The sequence below is a fragment of the Lichtheimia ornata genome, assembly GCF_029851405.1.
Source record: "Lichtheimia ornata isolate CBS 291.66 chromosome Unknown scaffold00058, whole genome shotgun sequence".
In the NCBI taxonomy this organism is placed as follows: Eukaryota; Fungi; Mucoromycota; class Mucoromycetes; order Mucorales; family Lichtheimiaceae; genus Lichtheimia; species Lichtheimia ornata.
In genome coordinates, this window is record NW_026695378.1 from 51066 (window position 1) to 66480 (window position 15415).

The following is a 15415-nucleotide window of genomic DNA, read 5'->3' on the forward strand; positions in this document are numbered from 1 at the left end:
ACTTTTTGTAAATAAAAGAGGCATATTAGTGAATAGGCGGTAGTAAGATAAAACAGTAAATGGTAAAAGCGTAATAACACAGGAGGGGGTAAAGAGACGTATGTCATCATTATTGACAGCAATGATGGATGCTTTCAAGGTTGATGTCTTGTTTGGGGGGAGGGACGCGTCATCGCGGTGATTAATGTGTGTGGGTGAGTGTGAGTGTGCGTGGTAGCAAAAAAAGAAGAGAGGGGTTGGGTAATGATGATGCTGATGATGCTGATGATGGTGCTCATGCTCGGGTACATCGATCACAATCTTCATCCACTCCTAAAGCCCGCCCACACACCGAGCAGTTGCGTCGGCAATAAGGACAATCCCAGCCTCGTTGTAAGGGCCGACCACATCCGCAAGTGGCAGGACCATCACTAAAGCTGTTACTGGATCCATCATCATCGTGTGGTGGTGGTTCAGGTGTTGATGGTGCTGTATGGTTATTATGGGGTGGTGGTGTAGGTGGTAAATGAGGTGGTGGCGTGGGTGGCGATTGTCGTTGTTGGTTAAATGAACGTGATCGAGCATCCTTTTCATCATTTTGACAGCATCGTAATCCCAGTATTCGGGCTATGCAGTGTAGAATGGCTTGTATGTATTGTTTCAATTTCCGCAGAAACATGATCGACGTGTCAACTCTTGTAATGTGTATCGGTGATTGTGTTGCTTAGTTGGCGTGTTGTTGTTGTTGTTGTTGTTGTTGTTGTTGTTGTGTGTGTGTGTTTTTATCAAGGATATAAAGGATGAATAGTTGATGTCTGGTGCCGGATTGTGATTAAATGAAAAAGGGACCTAGCACCCTTTTATAGCATACGATGGCAGAAAAGTAGTCAGCGTCAAAAGCTCCGCAATAAAAAAAAAGACGAGCCATCGAAGAACTGAGTCAAGGGATTGCGTATGTTGGATGATGGTCAGTGTTTGTTGGGGGGGAGAGGGTTGTGGTGGGACGGGGGAGAACAAGGCCTGTCTCTCTCTAAACATATCTCATGATGATGATAGCTCGTAGCACAAATTAATTGCAACGAGCCAGTTGAAGCACATGGAATTTATTTCATGGTGGGTCGCTGATAGAGGGGGATGACGAGCCATGATATCACACAACCTGATACTCTATACACTACACACGCCATAGATGCTCAAACACGGCAATTGACCCAAGATGTTGGGAACTTTCTTATTTACGTGGTTTGTACAACGTCCTTGTCAATTGTGCACCTTGACACATATCAATAATAGAAACACAACGTGGGCCATGACCCACAATGACAATCATGTTCAGCCACGCGCCACCAACAGCGCTTCATACGCACCACGCTTTTCACCGCAATACGCCTAATAAGGATAGACACATGGGAATACAGATTTTCAATAACTGTACACAATGGACAGCAGCGGCGATCCAATGGTGTACAGGCATTACGATTGGTTCCTATTGCGGCACTCGACCTTTACTACGTAGATCCGCCACGTGGAAATGAGCAAAAGGAACCCCGTGTCAACAACTGCTTACGACAGCAAATATGCTTTTCGAGAACCTTTTCACCGGAACTCACGGAAACTATCTCCTCATTTCAATTTATGCCTTAGCTACCATGCTACCGCTTTTAGTCATCCTTGGCATGGTTACTACGTAACCGCTACCACCACCACCACCACCCCATCTTTATGCCAATGTTCTCTTTTTTCGTTCTTTTGGATTAACCATATCAGGCACAAATCATGCCATTGGCACCATAAAGTGTATCCATCATTATGTATATCCCGTTACAAGAAAAGAGAGAAATGAGGGTTTGTTGTGGTGTAGGACATACGTGGTCAATTCAGCTTATCTCAGGACTATTGGCATGTTTATTCATTAGCAGAAGCAATTACAACTATTATGCTTTCAAGGAGTCAAGGATAACACCTGATGATGATGGGCTGATAGCTCATTGGCAGTGATCACGTGAATTGAAGATGTGGGTTCGGTACGCTTGGCTTGAAGTCCCGCAACCGCTTGTCTCTCGTTCTCTGACCCGTGTAATGGATCCACAACAACCCATCGATGACGAGCAACGCTTCCAAATCGAACTTGAATTTGTACAATGCCTCGCCAATCCCTGGTATTTGAATCGTATGTTGGGTGGAAGAGTAGTGCAAAACAAAGAAAAGGTCAACTCATTGGTGTGGAATGCATAGACTTGGCACAGCAGCAATATTTCAAGGATGATGCGTTTATACGATATCTCGAATATCTTCAGTATTGGAAAAAGCCCGAATACGCACGCTTTGTAGTGTGAGTGGATATGGTTTCTATGGAAGATGTGCATGATGATGGGCTGACTCGATGATGGTAGATACCCACACGCTTTGTATTTCCTCGATCTTCTTCAACATCCGCAATTTAGAGATCATATCACTACATCTGAAAACACCCAAGAGATCCATCGTATGCAGTATTATCATTGGATGTATCTACGTAACCCTCCAAAGACTACCAATGACAATCAACAACAACAGCAATCCACATCATCACCACCACCGCCCACAACATCTGATGAACAACAACAACAAGCAGCACCACAAGGACCGACACCATCATCATCATCACAACCCCTATTATCACAATAAACGATATACAATTTTTATGATACTTGTTGATCGACTACTTGTTTCTCTAATCGATTAAACTCATCAAATCGAGCAGCGTATTGTTGGGTGGTTTCGAGATCAGGTTCACAAATGAGCTCAGGTTCATCGGCTTGCTGTTGTTTCATCATGTCTTGGAAGGCTGCTTTACCATGTAAGGTACCATATTTAGCAAGGAGTGATCCACCGAGACTTGCACTATTCATTCCTTTTTGCTTGTAAACAGGAAGGCCGAATACATTGGAGAGGATCTTTAGGATTTCATGGTTGGCAGCAGCACCACCTGTGGCAAGGATACGTTTTGATTCGACCGTGGTCATACGCTGAAGACGAATGCGCATTGATAAGAACTGTGACTCAACAATAGCACGTACGTTGGTGGATGGATCTTCGAATTCCTCTACAGGTTGACCCTTTTGGAAACGATAGATGCCCTTTGCAAAAGGGATAATCTCTTGCATTGAATAATAAAAGCCCATGCAATCGTTTGCTGATTTCTCTTGCAATAACTTGTTGAATTCATCCCAATCGCCGTGTGCATATTGATCACGAATGTGTTGTCGTGTAAGTGATCCATTCTTGTAACACAACATGCCCATAAAGCCTGTAGGATCGGTTGGATGGGCCATCAAATGGGCTTCTGTGGTGGCCTTGGCAGCGCCTTGCTTTAAATAAACCAACACCGTGTCTGATGTTCCCAATGATACAACACAATCACCCTCTTTCAAGTTCATGGATACAAGTGTAGCCGAGTTGTCACCCGTAAAAGGCATAATGCCACATTCTAGTAGTAGGTATCATCATCATCAGCAATGCCATTCTATAGGATGGATCCCCTTTTGATCCTTCTTACCTGGATGAAATCCATATCGCTCAACGAAAAAGGGATGGATCTTTCCCAATTCAACACCACCTTCAACAGGTTCCAATCCAAGCTTATCATGTAACGAGTCACCACCACAATGCTTGAGCAGCTTGTCCTCCCATTGATGCGTCTGGATATTCATGAGATTGGTGCCTGAGCCTTCGGGTGAATCCACAGGAGCAAGACGACCCAGCAACACGGATGCGATAAAAGAGCTGACAAGACTAATGTGCTTGGTTTCATCATAGGCGTCACGTCGCGTATTATAGATCTAATATGGATGCATCATAAGCTTTCAAATATCTCTTTTTACGTGTACGCACACGAAAACTTACCTTTGCAATTTGGTTACCAGTGAATCGTTCATAGCCTTTTGAACCTGTCAAATCCGCTAGTGCTTGTGGACCACCAACAAGGTTCTCGAGTGATCGGCATTCTTTAGTGGTGCTTGCATCTTGCCAAATGGGAGATTGATCAATCGCAAAACCATCCGATAACTGCTCCGCCAGCGTCTTGGTGGCATCCAAATGATGCAATGCCTTCATACCACGTTCACTCCAATAAACACTGCCATGTTGCTATGGATTCCATTTAATCATCATCATCCTTCTTTGCTACAAATGGATGTCTCTATCTTACCTGCCCTGCGCCCGAGATGCCCTGGATGTTACCAATAATTGAACTCTTTTTGAGTCGTTCAAACAAGATATCCATGGCCTTGACCCACATCAAGGTTGGTGAAGTGACAACGTCGCCGTTTTGAATAGCACCATGCTTTGTACCAAATTCAGGGAGATCCCGATCGAAATTGACAGCTTCCTCCAGCACGATCGCGTGAGCGTCATTCATGACGGTGCATTTCAGTTGTTGGGTTGACAAGTCAAGGCCGAGATAGTAAGCAGTGCCCGTGGTCATTTGTGTTGTTGTAGAAAGAGAAGAGGTAGAGAAAATAAAGAAAGGTTAATGCGCTGAATGATATAACTGCCGCTGGGATTGAGGCACACACACGACGCACTAAAACTGACATGTGTGTGTGGAGATGGTCCAAGAGCTCCCAAAAGGGGCCAAATTGGATAAAGCTCCGTGTGAAAAGATCCGATTGGGCCATTGTTTCTTTCCGTCCCGTCACTTTCAAGGTACATCCCAGGTGATACGGTTGCTACCCAACCATGTCAAGGTATTAGCTTAGATCTGCTTATTCGAGGATACTTTTGATGCAATAAAGTTTCAGTCAATTGGGTCTATTTGTTGCTGCATACATCAATGAACGTTGCCGTTTCATCAACACAATAATAATGGTGATTCATGGATCATGCCAAGATGAAAGCTCGATTCATTATTGATTCAATTATAAAGGACCAGTTTAGAGATGATTAAGCATTGGTCATTGTGAATGACAATGAATAGTCAATAAGCGACTCTATTGCTAAGTGAAACAGCTATACAAAGTGTGCCGTTTTTCTTTGTGTAGAACAACCCTATGGTGGATGTCTCTTGTGGTGCATTTAAATTGCAAATTTACAATCTACGTATGGATCAATTACCTGTAATTACACAAGGCCGGCACTCTTATGACCGTGGAACCATTCCATTGGAGGCTCATAATCGATTTAAGAATGTCATGAAGGATGTGGCCGAGGAAAAAGGAAACTGTAATAGTATTCGATGCCTGTTCCTTATAGCTACAAGATCGCCTAGTATGTAGGAAGACCGATTATTGGGATCGTAATAATGAAATAAGCTCCTTTGATTGACAGCAATCCAAATGATCGGACAAATTCAGCATCGTCCATCCTTCCGCAAAAGTGGTCTATCCACTGTACACATGGCGTTATGCGATGCCAAATATGTGGTAGAGCACTCGATGACATCTCATGATGGAGAAGTAGATGAAAATGGAAAGCGAATGAGGAGACGAGTCATGTAGTTGACGGATGTATAGGGGTTGTTGACGATGTTAATGTTATAGCACATATAGCAGCGGGTGCTGCAAGTTAAAGCAAGCAAGCAATCGATGGGCCCTTTATTTCCTCTTGCCTATGTGTGGAATGAAAAGGAGAAACCAACATGACACAAAATGAAACGCTCGTGGTTTGCAGATCTGGAGCATCTCCATCCTTCTCCCTGTTCTCGAAATTACATCCTCTCCTACTCTCTTTGCCCTCCTCCTCCTGCTCCTTCTTTCCAGCCCCCTCCCTCTCAAACACAGTAATTCATCTTTCTCCACGCCTATACGTATCCCTTTATCCCTTTGAATGTGAGACAATGGACACACATTTCTGCATGTGATCGTGAATAGTAATAGTGATTGCCCATGATGGCTCGTTTTCTACAGCACAAAATGTAAAGAATAAACCCGTCATCATTAGAGACAATCGTCATCATGCAAACACAAAGATCGATACGTAAAATTTCGTGAATCTAGAAGCAAGCGACACAACGGCATGGGTTGCGTATATGTTATGCTTGATCCAAACGCCAGGAAGATTGTGACCCCCTATTTTTTTACGCCATCCCCATTTGCTTGTAATAGAACTTTGATCAAATTGTGGTGAAAGTGAAGAAAGTTAAACAAAGACGGTGATGGTATTGATAGTTAAGAAGCATATTACCAGCAGCATGGGATCCTCTATGTGCGGTTTTTTTTAGATCACGCATTGATGTGTTGGGAAGAGGAAGACACGTATGTAGGACCCCGATTGCTTGCCAAGCATGAGCTATATATTCATGCATTGCTGGGATATATAGTTGCACATGCATCTATCTCATGTAGATTGTTTTCCATTGTATCCAAAAGTGAGAGAGATAGAGATGGCAATAGAAGTAATTAATGGCCATTTGGAAAGAAGGGACATGCAGGTTAAATGACGATTGGCTGACTGTAATAGGCTGGTACCCATGAGGCTCATCAGGAGCTATACAAAAAGGAAAGAGAAAATGGGTATCGAGTAGTATTGTTCAAATGTTTGCTTTACGTACGTATCATCCATTTCATCGCGAACGATATGGCTCTTTCCAACGTGGTGACTTTACAGCTTGTAGTCGCATGTACATGCGAGCGACAAAATGTAGCCACAAACAATATGGAGAAGCCGTTTGGTTTATGTTCTGTCCCCTTAGCATTGGTGTGGTGTTGAAGCCCCTGGATTTATTATGGCAATGGACTTTTTCGTATTTCTTTAAAAGGGACCAGTGAAATGGAAAGCCCATTCATTGAATTTATTCTTCATCTTTTTTCCCTCCCCCAACAACCCATACATACCTTTTTCTCTTTCTTTTGCAAAGGCATCACAAATCAACAACCTTCATCTACTACTACTACTGCTGCTGCAAACATCTTTAGTTTTTCACATTATTATGAGCTTCGAAGTAGATCGTCCCATTCGGCTCCTTGCTGATCCTTCCGAGCTACTTAAAGACGGCTTGAATCATCACGCATTGACCAACCCTGCCAATAATAATAATCGCACAAACACTAGTTGTGTATCGGATCTGCCACATCACCATCACGTACAACAACAACCATCCACAGGCAACAGTAGCACTGCTGCAGGTGTTTCCTCACCCACTTACAGTATTGCAAGCAGCTCGTTGAGCAGTAACAGTGCTGCAAGCAGCACCATTTACAGCAACTCCTCAGCAACACACGATGGAGCCTATGATGGTGGATCGGACAGCAGCAGCTCAACAAAGCAAATAAATGGCGTGAGCAACAAATCAACATCATCATCAAGCAATTTATACATGTATCAACACGATGTATCACCAAGGCAACGTGGGATGAATTATAATAGTAAATCGATGGGTGCTGGAGGAGGCTATGATAATAAGCATCTTTTGTCTCCTGTGCCTGATTGCCTTGATCATGATCCGACAGCAGCAGCAGCAGCAGCCGTTGCAGCTTGTACTTCAGGAGTGAATGAACATTGTACCCCTACACCACGAGTCCCCTTGCCAACGCCACCAGCATCTGGAGGAACGCCACCGCAGCAAACTTGGCGAGACATGGATCGTAGGTATGATTTTGCTCCAAGATCAAGCATGAGCCATCCTTATTGGGCTCCTTCAACAACCTCATCCATGTGTATGCCACCTGCTGCTGCTGCACCACCCTTGTATCATGAACTTTTGCCTCAACAACAACAACAACACCCATCTTATTGGATGAGTTTGCATCATCAACAACAACATCCTATTCCACCATCCTCATCCTTGTTGGAGAGTCGACGTTCCCCATATCATCCATCATCGCATCATCATCATCCTTATCCAACAACAACAACAACAACAAAAAAGTCTTTGCATGCTGATCCTGGAACCGCCAACAAGGTTGTGAGTAGCACTGCAACCCCACGTCGTTATAAATGCACAGTCTGTGTCAAGCGTTTTACACGACCCAGTTCGCTGGCTACCCATATGCATAGTCATACAGGCGAGGTAAAGTGATAACCCAGCTGTTATGCATCATCATCATCCGCTGACGTTCTTCTCATAGAAACCTTATCAATGTCAAGTGGAAGGTTGTGGACGTCGATTTTCGGTGGTGAGCAACCTACGTCGTCATGCCAAGATCCATAACAACCAATCCAAATCATCATAGTAGCATATCCCTTCTCCCTCATCATGCATATAGCTGTTGTATATCAAACTCTTTTTTTGTCTATTTTGTTCGAGTATCATCATGTATGCGTGCTTGCACGCACAACACACACACACACATAACCCCCTTGCGGTGTTTATCCTCTTCTCTTCCTCTTTCTTTGATATAGCATATTCAACGCTTCACACCCCCTTAAATGTCGGGAATCACAGTAATTAGGGCAATTAGCTGACTTACCCCCTTGTACGTATTTGTTTTGCTTTTCCTGTTCTCTCTTTGGCCCCCTTTTTATACATACATTTCTTTTTCTTATGCCATGATCGGGTTGTTTAGTCACGCGATGTGGCATCATAAGGAGTGTGAAAAAGGTATTCAAAAGTCAACTGGGGCAATTCACTCTTTAGTAAAATGATGCAATCAACATTGTAGTATAAAAAAGTGTCTCTTTGTTTTCGTAACTAGTGGATGATAGCTGAGCAACTAAAGAAAGAGAGATGGTGGGGGGAAGAGGCGTTGAGCACAAAGCAGGATGCAAAGTGATAGATGGGATGTGTGTGTGTGTGTATAAATGTGATTGTGTGTGGATGTGATGTTGTCATTTGGAATAAGCTATGGGGGGCATGTGATATATCTATTGCTCATCATCGAGCACGACATCCTCTTCCTCTTCAAGATACTCTTCATCCTCCAACATTTCCTCATCATCCACAGTAGCTTCCTGGTATTGTTGGTATTCGGACACCAAATCGTTCATGTTGGATTCGGCTTCGGTGAATTCCATCTCGTCCATACCCTCACCAGTGTACCAATGCAAGAAAGCCTTACGGCGGAACATGGCAGTAAATTGCTCATTGACACGCTTGAACAATTCTTGGATGGCGGTGCTGTTACCAATAAAAGTACCAGACATCTTGAGACCCACAGGAGGAATATCACAAAGCGAGGTCTTGACGCTGTTGGGAATCCATTCCACAAAGTAAGAAGAGTTCTTTTGTTGAACAGCCAACATTTGGTTCTCAACCTCCTTGGTGGACAAACGACCACGGAAAATGGTGGCCACCGTCAAATAACGACCATGGCGAGGATCAGAAGCAGCCATCATGTTGCGAGCATCAAACATTTGAGCCGTCAATTCAGGCACGCTAAGGTTGCGGTATTGTTGAGAGTTGAAAGCGGTCAAAGGAGCAAAGCCAACCATGAAAAAGTGAAGACGAGGGAAAGGCACTACATCAATGATGAGGATCATGTATATATAGAATACGCGTGATGTATGTATAAAACTTACCCATGTTGACAAAGAGCTTACGAAGATCAGAGTTCAATTGACCAGGGAAACGCAACGAGGTGGAGACACCGGACATGACAGCCGAGACAAGTTGGTTAAGTTCACCATAGCCAGGGTTGGAGAGCTTAAGAGTACGGAAGCAAATGTCGTAAAGAGCCTCGTTATCGATACAGAAGGTGGCATCACAGTTTTCAACGAGCTGATGGACCGAAAGGACGGCATTGTAAGGCTCGACAACGGTATCAGAGACCTTGGGAGAAGGAACAACCGAGTAGGTGCACAACATACGATCGGGGTATTCTTCACGGATCTTGGAGAGCAAAAGAGAACCCATACCAGAACCAGTACCACCACCAAGCGAGTGAGCAAGTTGGAAACCTTGGAGACAATCGGTGTGTTCGGCTTCCTTGCGAATCACATCCAAAACGGATTCAACCAATTCGGCACCTTCAGTGTAATAACCCTTGGCCCAAGAGTTGCCAGCACCAGATTGAGCAGAGATGAAGTTGTCAGGGCGGAAAAGTTTGCCGTAACCACTGCCACGAATAGCATCCATTGTTGCAGGTTCCAAATCCACCAACACAGCTCTATATGAAGTAGTAGTAGATCGATCGATCAGCTTCCCTCGTCCTCCTTATTGACTACTACTACTACTACCACCGCCACAAAGCTTACTTACCTAGGCACGTATTTGCCGGAAGAGCCTTCGTTGTAATAGACATTGATACGTTCAAGTTGAAGATCATTGTCACCAGCATAGGCACCCGTGGTATCAATACCATGTTCTTGACTGATGGTTTCCCAGAACTTTTGGCCGATCTACAATAGCAGATGAACCTCATTGTCAGTATCTATGCCATCACGTCGTTGAGTCGATATCGACACGCACTTGGTTACCACATTGACCTGTATAGAAAAAGAAATAAAGAGATGAGCTCTACTGCTGCCATTGGATACGCGTTGAAAACAAACTCACCGGCTTGGACGTGAATGATTTCTCTCATAGTGGATGTAGAATAAAAAGACAAGGAGCTATCAAAACGACAAGAGAAAGAAAGTGTGTTAAAGGGGAGAGCGAGCTTTCAGGAGTTGCAGAAGCAGCCAATGGCCAACACTTACGATTAAGTGAAAGATGAGAAAGGAGGGGAAACAAGGAGCAACCCAAAAAAGCGCGTTCGGACGACTAACCACACGTGCGCGAAATCCACATTTGGTTGTACTCCGTGAGCTCCACCTGAAAAAAAGCATGCGACGTCCTACACACCACATGTCAACTTAGACATACATCTTGTGATCATACATTCAATCGTTAGGCACCTGTGTATACACCTCACTCTATTATCATCAAAAACGATATCGGTCGTCATAGTATGTAGCTTCCCTTTTTCAATCATTTAAATAAAGTACTATGACGAGGATGGAAACTAATACAGCTCACTTGCGTTGCCGTTAATGCATACTGATGCATGCATTGGAATGCATCAGAGCCAGTCATTGATTTTGGCGTCACGTAAATGGAAGTAGTAGTAAAAGTCCATGCTGCATATGCATAAATCAACAAAAGTTATATGCACAACGCTGTTTGCCATCCTTTCTTTCTTCCTTTTACGCCGTTTCTCGTCTCCAAACGAATGAGTGAAGAAAAACAGCCCGACGATAAGAACGATATTGATCATGCTACTACTACGATGATCGCTGATGAAAAGAAGCTACTTCGAAAGATACAGCTTTGCACGATCCCTTTTATATGCCTTGTATTTTTTATTGAGGTGATGATCCTTCTCTATGCTTGCTGCCTCTTCTTTGTGCCATCCTCCTCTGACAGCAGGAACATCTTCTATTAACACCACTGGTACAAAGTAGTACATTGATAAAATATCGTTTGGCTTGTCCGGTGTGCTTGGCATACTTGAAGGCACGCATATTACACATGATCAATTTGGTCAGCTGGGCACCATGTTTTATGTTGGCTTTCTTGTTTTTCAGGTATGTATGTATGTAGAGAGGAGCTCCCTTTTGATGCATGATAGATAACAATGATTTCAACACCAGATCCCAAACAGCTATTTGTTACAACGATTACCTACATCAAAGTATTTGGGCACGGTGATTACTCTTTGGGGAGTTACCTTGGGTTGTATGGCCCTGGCACGGAATTATGCACAATTAGCCGCCATGCGCTTCATTTTGGGAGCGCTCGAGTCCGTGAGCTATCCTGTAATTACCATGAACCTTTAGTATACGACAAAAAAAAAGTGATGATCTAAAGGTATTTTGTTTCAGGCTCTCTATCTGGTGATTACCACAATGTATCGACGCTCCGAACAAGTGACATTTTTTGGATTGGGATACGTATCAGGTTGCATTGCCGCCCCAGTGGGAGGATTGGTAGCTTTTGGTAGCGGCCAACTTTATGCATCGCATCTCTCAAACATCCCTGGCTGGAAGTGGTTTGTGCTCATAGCAGTACTAGTAATGCAACCTTGGATCGCTGATGCTATGTACATAGGAACATGATCATTCTCGGCAGCGTCACCGTAGTGCTTGGTGTTTGTATATTTACCTTTCTTCCTGATAAACCCACGTCAAGATGGCTTCGTCTTCAACCACACGAGTATCCTATTGTAGCGGCTCGGACACATGACAATGGCGTTGTTGCAAATAGAAAGCTTCAATGGTCCCATGTCATTGAATCGATACAAGAACCACGTTTCTACTGCTATCTGGCCGCTGTGACATTGGGTAACGTTCAAAACGGCTGCTTGCAGATATTTGCATCCATGTTAATCAAGGAATTGGGATTTACTGTACGTCGTAGTATATAATATGCATCTTTCCCCATTCCCTAATAACGGTAATAACATCATAGATTTTATGTAGGGTCTTGATGCCACTCTGCTACAAATCCCTCTTGGTGTATTCAATGGGATCTTAGTTGTTGTCTTGTCAAAAGTATCTCGAAGAACAGGCGAGATCCATTATGTCGGCATTCTCGGCACAACCATCTCGCTTATTGGTGCAATCATCCTTTGTGCATTACCCAATGGCCCAGTAAAGTTACTCGGTGTCTACCTGGGTCCCAATGTCTTTATAAATGTTTTCTCACAAGCTTCCATCTCCTCCAATATAAAAGGATCAACAAAAAAGATCCTGTATACCAGCATCAACATTATAGGATATGGCTTGGGCCATCTCTTGGGTCCGCTCATGATGGTGGAGAGCCAGCAACCACGCTATATTTTGCCGCTCATAGGTTACATCATCGCCGACATTATAAGCATTGCATTGGTCTGGTACTTACGGTGGTCCTTTAAACAAGAAAATAGAAAGAGAGAAACGATGCAAGGCGCATGGACGCCTTCATCATCCGATAATGAAGAGCAAGATTTAACAGATAAACAAGATCTTTACTTTAGATACAAGCTATAATAATAACATGCGCTATGTACTGTACTAATAATGGCCGTTTGTCATTTTATAAAAGTATTGGGAGGAGTTCTTGGTGGCTATTTCAATTTGACGTGTGCTATCGGTTGTTATCATGCAGGCTTGTAATGAGGATCAATGAATGGCACATACGAACACAAAGAACCATAACAACAAATGTACTTTCCAATCATGGTTACAGAATAAAAGATGTTGGATATTGATGCTTTTGATGAAAATGATTATAACATGGAAATCAAAACATGGGTGTGTGTGTGTGATGTAAGGTTAAACTCTAATACAATAATGGGTGTGCGTGCGTGCGTGTGAGTGAGTGAAAGGGGAAGACCAGCTTCTTCATCTATATGGTGTGTAATCGAATGCGGCGTCCAAGAGAAGTCATTCTTTTTACAAACGCGTTCGTATTCTTATTGGTTGTGGGTTCCTCCTCCTCTTGTACAGGTAGCTTTTCATGTTGCTGCTGTTCTTGAAGAGGTTGTTGTTTGTTGTTACGACGACGTTGTGAGAGACCTCGACTTAATTTCTTCAAGGCGGACTTGGATCGCGACAAGGTAGGTTGTGGTTGCGGTGGCAATTGTTGCTGCTGCTCCAATAAAGGTTCTTGGATCGTCAACTGAGGTAGACTCTTTTGTGCTGCTTCCATTTTGGCTGCAAGACGACGTCGAGAAGCAGCGGCATCACGATGACCCATCGAACGAGCACGTCGTATTTCTTGTGCTTCCACTACCACCGGTCGTAACATTGTAAAGCTGCGTCGTTTGGCAAGCAAGTGATCCTCATCATCGTGTTGCTGTTGTGTCGTTGTCATGGAAACCTCTTCTTGTTGTTGTGGTTTTCGAAAGGATGTCTTGCGAGCTACCATCACTTTGGCAGTCGATGTCGAACAAGATGAAGTACTTGAAGCGACCGAACATAAAGAATGTTGCGACTTGTTGAAAAGATGATCTTTTGCTGGTGGTTCAGGTGGTTCAGATGATTCAACATATTGGAGAGAGGGTGAAGATTTTGAAGCCTTTTTCTTATTGCCTCTAACAAGGGAAGCGAGTCTGCGCATGGATTTGCTGCGAGATAGGTTGTTTCTTGTCTCCTTTTTATCATTGTTGGATCCATTAATAGCAGCACCCCATAAACCCGCTAAAAAGTCGGAGCGCTTAGTGGTGCCTGTATTAATTGGATGATGCTGTAATAAGGATGCTGTTGTTGGTTGTGATGCACGTCGTTGTTGTTGTTGTTGATGATGTTGCTTTCTATATGCCAATGAAGAAGATCGTGTTGGTGGTGGATTGGATACTGCTGCTTCTGTTGCTGCTGCTGACGATGATGATGATGGAGGAAGAGGAGGTAGCGCATCATCTGAAACAAATGAATTGGACCATGACTGAGACAAACGACTTTTCCTTTTTGGTTTCTGGGATAATGAACTATGCGGAGAGGGATCGTCGTCGAGTGTGAATGTTTCGAAAGTCGGGATCAGACCCATAAGCGAATCATTGGATAGGCGCTTCCGTTGCTGGCATTGTTGTTGATGTTGATGAGGAAAAGGCAACTCGGGTAACTTGGGTGCCGTGTTGAGTTTGATATCCACTGAGAAATTCATATCAAAGAGATTCATCATATCACTCGCCATCGCTTGCACCATGGATCCTGATAACGCAACTCCAGTATCGCTAGTCCAGCTAAGACGATTCCTGCTACGTACACTAGGCGTCAAGCTTTTTCGACGAGGCATATCTTCTATCGGTGGATTCTTGGGTAATGGCTTATCAGCCAAAGAGACGGGTGGCGAAGGTGGAAATGATGATGATGGCTGATGATGATGATGGATCATTTCTGATGACATGGTTGCATGGGGTTGTGAAAACATGGTCGATGCCTCAGACATGGTGGATCCACTTGCGTTCCTTATATCCTCTTCTTCATCAACCTCTTCTTCATCATTGGGTCCCCACATGTAATGTTCTTCCCATATACGATCGGCTTCTCGGTCATCATCATCATCATCATCGTCGTCGTCAAGGGGCTGGAATGCTTCGATGGTCTGCGCATATTGAGCAAAGATCTCTTCAAGGCCTTCTTGAGTCATATCAGTAAGGGATCTAATGAAATAGAATTAAGCATATCGATGCATCCAGGGGTGGGTGGGTGGGTGTGGGGTTGTACAATGGTAGTGGTACGACTACTTACTCTGGAGTGAAGAATACCCAACGTGTCATTTGATTCAACCATTCAGCAGGTGTATCACGATAGAGAACTTCAAGCATGTTCTTGACGAGAGCAGTCTTCCTCAAGGAATCAACATTGGGTGGAGCAAATGTCAATTGGGCCAGTTTGTAGTTGGAGATTGCAGCCAGCTGAATCGGGTTATGCATGGCAACCATCTCAGCAAGCGATGCCGATGATGGGGGAGGAAAGGAATGGAAGGAAGACTCGCCATGCATGGCGAAGACTTTATAGAGTGTCGTTAAAACAAAGGAGGGGAAATAGAGCTGAATGCAGGAAAAAGAATAGCAATTGCCGTCTAATCCAGGAAACACAACATTGGACTTTGAAATGA

General features: G+C 43.8%; 7 protein-coding genes across 7 annotated transcripts; 3 read left to right on the forward strand and 4 right to left on the reverse strand.

The window, feature by feature from the left end:
- Positions 1-274: 274 nt before the first annotated feature.
- O0I10_009672 (uncharacterized protein) lies at positions 275-658 on the reverse strand (the record flags this gene model as incomplete). The annotated part of the gene is made up of 1 exon (XM_058489659.1): positions 275-658. The coding sequence occupies one exon, from the start codon at positions 656-658 to the stop codon at positions 275-277; it is 384 nt and encodes a 127-aa protein (XP_058339535.1).
- Positions 659-2058: 1400 nt separating this feature from the next.
- O0I10_009673 (uncharacterized protein) lies at positions 2059-2646 on the forward strand (the record flags this gene model as incomplete). Its single annotated transcript, XM_058489660.1, has 3 exons — positions 2059-2149; positions 2215-2311; positions 2373-2646. 3 exons carry the CDS (start codon positions 2059-2061, stop codon positions 2644-2646), a joined length of 462 nt encoding a protein of 153 aa, XP_058339536.1.
- A 14-nt stretch (positions 2647-2660) lies between these two features.
- Positions 2661-4444, reverse strand: O0I10_009674 (uncharacterized protein; the record flags this gene model as incomplete). The annotated part of the gene is made up of 4 exons (XM_058489661.1): positions 2661-3448; positions 3518-3800; positions 3865-4107; positions 4169-4444. The coding sequence occupies 4 exons, from the start codon at positions 4442-4444 to the stop codon at positions 2661-2663; spliced, it is 1590 nt and encodes a 529-aa protein (XP_058339537.1).
- A 2442-nt stretch (positions 4445-6886) lies between these two features.
- O0I10_009675 (uncharacterized protein) lies at positions 6887-8129 on the forward strand (the record flags this gene model as incomplete). Its single annotated transcript, XM_058489662.1, has 2 exons — positions 6887-7966; positions 8025-8129. 2 exons carry the CDS (start codon positions 6887-6889, stop codon positions 8127-8129), a joined length of 1185 nt encoding a protein of 394 aa, XP_058339538.1.
- Positions 8130-8760: 631 nt separating this feature from the next.
- O0I10_009676 (tubulin beta-2 chain) lies at positions 8761-10418 on the reverse strand (the record flags this gene model as incomplete). The annotated part of the gene is made up of 5 exons (XM_058489663.1): positions 8761-9353; positions 9415-10001; positions 10094-10233; positions 10304-10320; positions 10391-10418. The coding sequence occupies 5 exons, from the start codon at positions 10416-10418 to the stop codon at positions 8761-8763; spliced, it is 1365 nt and encodes a 454-aa protein (XP_058339539.1).
- Positions 10419-11045: 627 nt separating this feature from the next.
- O0I10_009677 (uncharacterized protein) lies at positions 11046-12843 on the forward strand (the record flags this gene model as incomplete). The annotated part of the gene is made up of 6 exons (XM_058489664.1): positions 11046-11183; positions 11278-11400; positions 11467-11631; positions 11698-11864; positions 11924-12221; positions 12295-12843. The coding sequence occupies 6 exons, from the start codon at positions 11046-11048 to the stop codon at positions 12841-12843; spliced, it is 1440 nt and encodes a 479-aa protein (XP_058339540.1).
- A 358-nt stretch (positions 12844-13201) lies between these two features.
- O0I10_009678 (uncharacterized protein) lies at positions 13202-15299 on the reverse strand (the record flags this gene model as incomplete). Its single annotated transcript, XM_058489665.1, has 2 exons — positions 13202-14957; positions 15046-15299. 2 exons carry the CDS (start codon positions 15297-15299, stop codon positions 13202-13204), a joined length of 2010 nt encoding a protein of 669 aa, XP_058339541.1.
- Between the last annotated feature and the right edge of the window lie 116 nt (positions 15300-15415).